We start from the raw sequence: 3,955 nt of genomic DNA on the forward strand, positions 1-3,955 counted from the left end.
AAATATTTGATTATGATAATTAATTAGAAATAAAATAAAATAAAATAAATGAATGGTGCATTTGTGGAGAATCACTTTGCTTTGCTGCCATCTGCTGGTCAAACTGGACCACTAACAGTTTTTAGTCCAACATGTCTCCTCTCTGAGTGTCGTCTTTTTGTCTCCTCTCTGAGTGTCCTCTTTGTGTGTCCTCTCTCACTGTTTGACTCGTCTTTCTTTCATTTCTGCTCTCTCGCTCCTGTTGTTTCAGAGGTCCAGAGTGCTGAACTTTCTCTCTCAGTCTTGCTTTTCGGTTTGTTTCAAGTTTTCAGTTTGGAGGAGGAAGGTAAACATGGATAGACATCAAGTAGACTTGATGAAGACCTAAAGTAGAGACCTGTCCTAGTCACCCAAACTAGACTTTCATGGGTTAAGATCCAAGTCTCTTGGGTTGACTCTGAACTCACTAAAAGCTGACAGCGTTCGTGTTCTTAGTCCTCAGCTTTCTCAGATGAAGAGGAGAGGTTCATCTTAAACAATACGCGACCTCTGACCCCACTGGTCCTCAACCCTGTCCATCGCCCCTCCTGTTGGGACATCTACACCCCCGCCTACGAGCCGCCCGTCAACAGGGAGATGGAGCCGATCCCCCGACTCCCGACTCCGGAGGAGAGGATGAGGCAGCAGGCGGAGGCGGTCCCGGCTGATATCGTCCCGATCAATATCACAGGTGGTGGACTAGACTCCGGTCTAGACTGGAGTGTTAAGGACTTTTAGGTTTAAGATTAAACCTAGACTTGAGATTCAATGTGGATTTGACAAAATTTATTTTAAAATCTTGACTTTAAAGCTGTTTCATGCCAAGCACGGACTTTGGTCTTGACTTGAACTTGGAATTTCAACCTGGCTTTGGTTTGGGTTTTTTTCACTGACTTAAAGCTCAACTTAAACTTGGAACTCAACTTGGAATAGAATAGAGATTTAACTCAGACCTGGGACTCGACTTGGACTTGAAATTCAAATTATTTGTGAAAGTTGTGGGCTAAATTCTCATTTGAGACTTAAATCAGACTTGGGACTTGACTTGGACTTGAGATTCAAATTATCGAAACTTTGAGAATAAACTTGTGCTTGAAATTTGACAGACTTGATACTTGAATTGGACCTGGCATTTCACTCTAACTTGGTGTGTTAGTTAGACTTGACTTGAACACTAAACTTGAGATTCAGCTTATTTCTTGAAACTTTCGAGAACTTTTGCTTGAGACTCGAGTATGACTTGGGACTCGACTTAAGATTCTACCAATTCTTGAATCCTTAGGACTCAACTCCACCTTGAAACTTGACCCAGACTTGTGACTTGACATTCATCTTAGTTTTGAAACTCAACTTCCACTCAAGACTTGACTCAGAAAATGCTTGACTTGGGACTTGACTTGGACATGAGATTCAACTTATTCTTGAGACTTCCAGACTCAACTGCCATTTGACTTGACTTGGACCTGGTGTTTGTCACTAAGTTGGTGCATTAGTCAGACTTGACTTGAACATGGGACTTGACTCTGACTTTTATTTGAGGTTTTAGTCTGACTTGAAACTGGACTTATTTGTAGGATTTAACTTGGAACAGAACTTTAACTCAGACTTTGGACTTGTGCAGAACAAGAACTTGCATTTGGTTTGGGTCTTAGGTTGGACTTGAGACTTGTTAAACTGACAAAATCTTCTCTTCCTCTATCTTTATTTTCATACGTGTACAAAACTTCAGGAGCGAGTTTCGACCGTCAGGCCAGCTTTCGGAAAGTGGTTTCCAACACCGACTCGTTATCCCGGCAACCCCGCAACCTGAGCCGCCGCAAGACAGTTACTGGGATTCCTGATGATGTGACCCGGAAACTCGGTATCAGCTCAATCTACTCATAACCAATAACCTCCCTTTTATTTCAAACCATTTCTTCTTGTCCTTTATGTTCTTTGACCTTATCTTCTCCAGACTCTCCTTTGGCATCTCCGGTTCTTCCCGGTCAGTTCTCCACCGTGGGTCGAACTGCCTCATCCTCCTGCAAATCTGCCCACCAGCAGAAGGATAAAGAGGAGGAGGTGCAGAGGGGAGAAGTCAGAGAGGAGGGGAGGGCAACTACAAGGAGGATACGAGCCCCAAGAGGAAGGGGGATGTCTAGCCTCATGGCCTCCCTTACCTCTTCTCAGCCGGTCGACTCCTGTCAGGACCTGTCCTCTGAGGTCCACAGCCTCCCCCGTCTGGCAACCAACTCCTCCCTGAACTCTGAGGCCAGCTGTAGCAGCACCTCCTACAGGACACTAAGTGCCTCCTCCTCTTGTTGCCAGGTCAGTTTAGGAGAAGTCCTTATTGTCACAAGTGACTCCAAAAAGTAAGAGTCTTAAGGCTTGTTCTGTCTCCTCTCCAGGCACAGGATCTTCAGGGTTTCCCAAGCGACCTCCAGCCCCTGCTGCCCTTTGACCCCACTGCCAGAGTCATCCCCCAGTCTCCCTCTGCCTCTTATCCTTCCTCCCCCGTCACCTCCTCCTCCCCCAGCTCCCCCGGCCGTGCCCTGCTATCAGAGTGGTCTTACCCCAGTGATAAGCCCCTGAATGAGGCTGGCCAACACCGCAGCTCTCCGTCCTCCTCCCACTACCTCTCCTCTTCTTCCATCGCAGACTCCGAGTCTCAGTTTAGCTACCAGGCTCTGGATGACCAGACCCCCACTCAAGAGGACACCGGATGCTCCTATGATGGGAGCTCCTACAGTGAGGAGATGTGGAACTACCAGGCCCTCTCCTCCAGCTCCAGTGTCCACAGTTGCCAAACCGGGGGTGACTTGAATGGGGAAGGTTGGAATTGCGATCCCTTGATTTCCTCTGGTCGCTCCACCCCGTCTCAAACTGACAGGAACTCTTTGTGCTCAGAGAAAACCACCTCCTCTCTGTCGGTAAATCGCGAGAAAAGGAAGTATAGCAACTCCTCTTCCTACTCTCACACCATCACCCGCAGCATCTCCCTCCGCAAGTCCAAGCGCCCGCCTCCTCCACCGCTGCGCTCAGACTCTCTGAGGCGGCGCCCGGGTCGCAGCAAACCTCTACGCTCCTCCTGCAGTCCCCGTCCAGAGCGGAGCCCCCACCTGGAGCACACCACCCAGCAGACGCCCACACCGTCTCCACAGACATTCGATGACCCCTGGGTGCCCCGCAGCAACACCAAAAGACGCCAGAGTGGGTTCAACTGTGGGACAGTTACAACCTTTGAACCTTTGAGCTTGGACTCCCAGGCGGCAACCTCCACCGATGATCCTCCACCTGAACAGCCACCACCAAGTCCCAGCCACCCACATGCCCATGTCTTTGCTCCTGAGTCTCCAGGCTCAGAGGAGGAGGCGCTGAGGTTTACTCTTCACCCCCAACCAGCTGCCTCCTCTGTGGCGGGTCTTCAGCGCCTCGCTTCGCCCTCCAGCGGCTACTCCAGCCAATCCAACACCCCCACACCTGGCACTCCTGTGTCTTCCCCCCTCTCCCCTTCCTCCCCTCTCATAGCAAGCCCCGGAGCCCTCTCACTCCCCCCACCTTCCCCCTTCTCATCTTTACACTCCCCTTCCTCTCCTGCCGTCTCCTCCATGCCCAGGACAACATCCCGGGTCGAAGGGAGGCCAAAGCCAGCAGTGCCAGAGAGGAAGTCATCACTCTTCTCCTCCCTCTCCTCCTCATATTCCTCCACTTCTTCCCTCTCCTCTTGCACCTCCTCAGACTCCTCGGCCAAGCACCCTCTTCTCCCTGCTCTGCCATCTCCTCCTCCTCTACCAGAGTGCTCCTCTCCTTTGCCTCCTGTCTTCCACTCCCCCATTCGGGAGTCCCCTCGTCCAGCTCCTCCCCTTCCTCCACCCTGCCTACCTGCTCCGTCCTTCACCAAACTCTCTGCTGCTGCTCTTCCTAGTCCACCACCTTCATCTCTCCCTCCTCCGCCTCC

General features: G+C 50.7%; 1 protein-coding gene across 1 annotated transcript; it reads left to right on the plus strand.

Annotated features, from left to right (window-relative positions):
* Nucleotides 1-474: 474 nt before the first annotated feature.
* LOC121966917 (NHS-like protein 1) lies at nt 475-3,949 on the plus strand (the record flags this gene model as incomplete). The annotated part of the gene is made up of 4 exons (XM_042516986.1): nt 475-709; nt 1,748-1,879; nt 1,973-2,325; nt 2,406-3,949. Coding segments are annotated over 4 exons (2,264 nt in total), but the record flags the coding sequence as incomplete, so codon positions are not given.
* Nucleotides 3,950-3,955: the final 6 nt, after the last annotated feature.

This window comes from Plectropomus leopardus, unplaced genomic scaffold (genome assembly GCF_008729295.1).
Source record: "Plectropomus leopardus isolate mb unplaced genomic scaffold, YSFRI_Pleo_2.0 unplaced_scaffold26319, whole genome shotgun sequence".
Taxonomy (NCBI): domain Eukaryota; kingdom Metazoa; phylum Chordata; class Actinopteri; order Perciformes; family Serranidae; genus Plectropomus; species Plectropomus leopardus.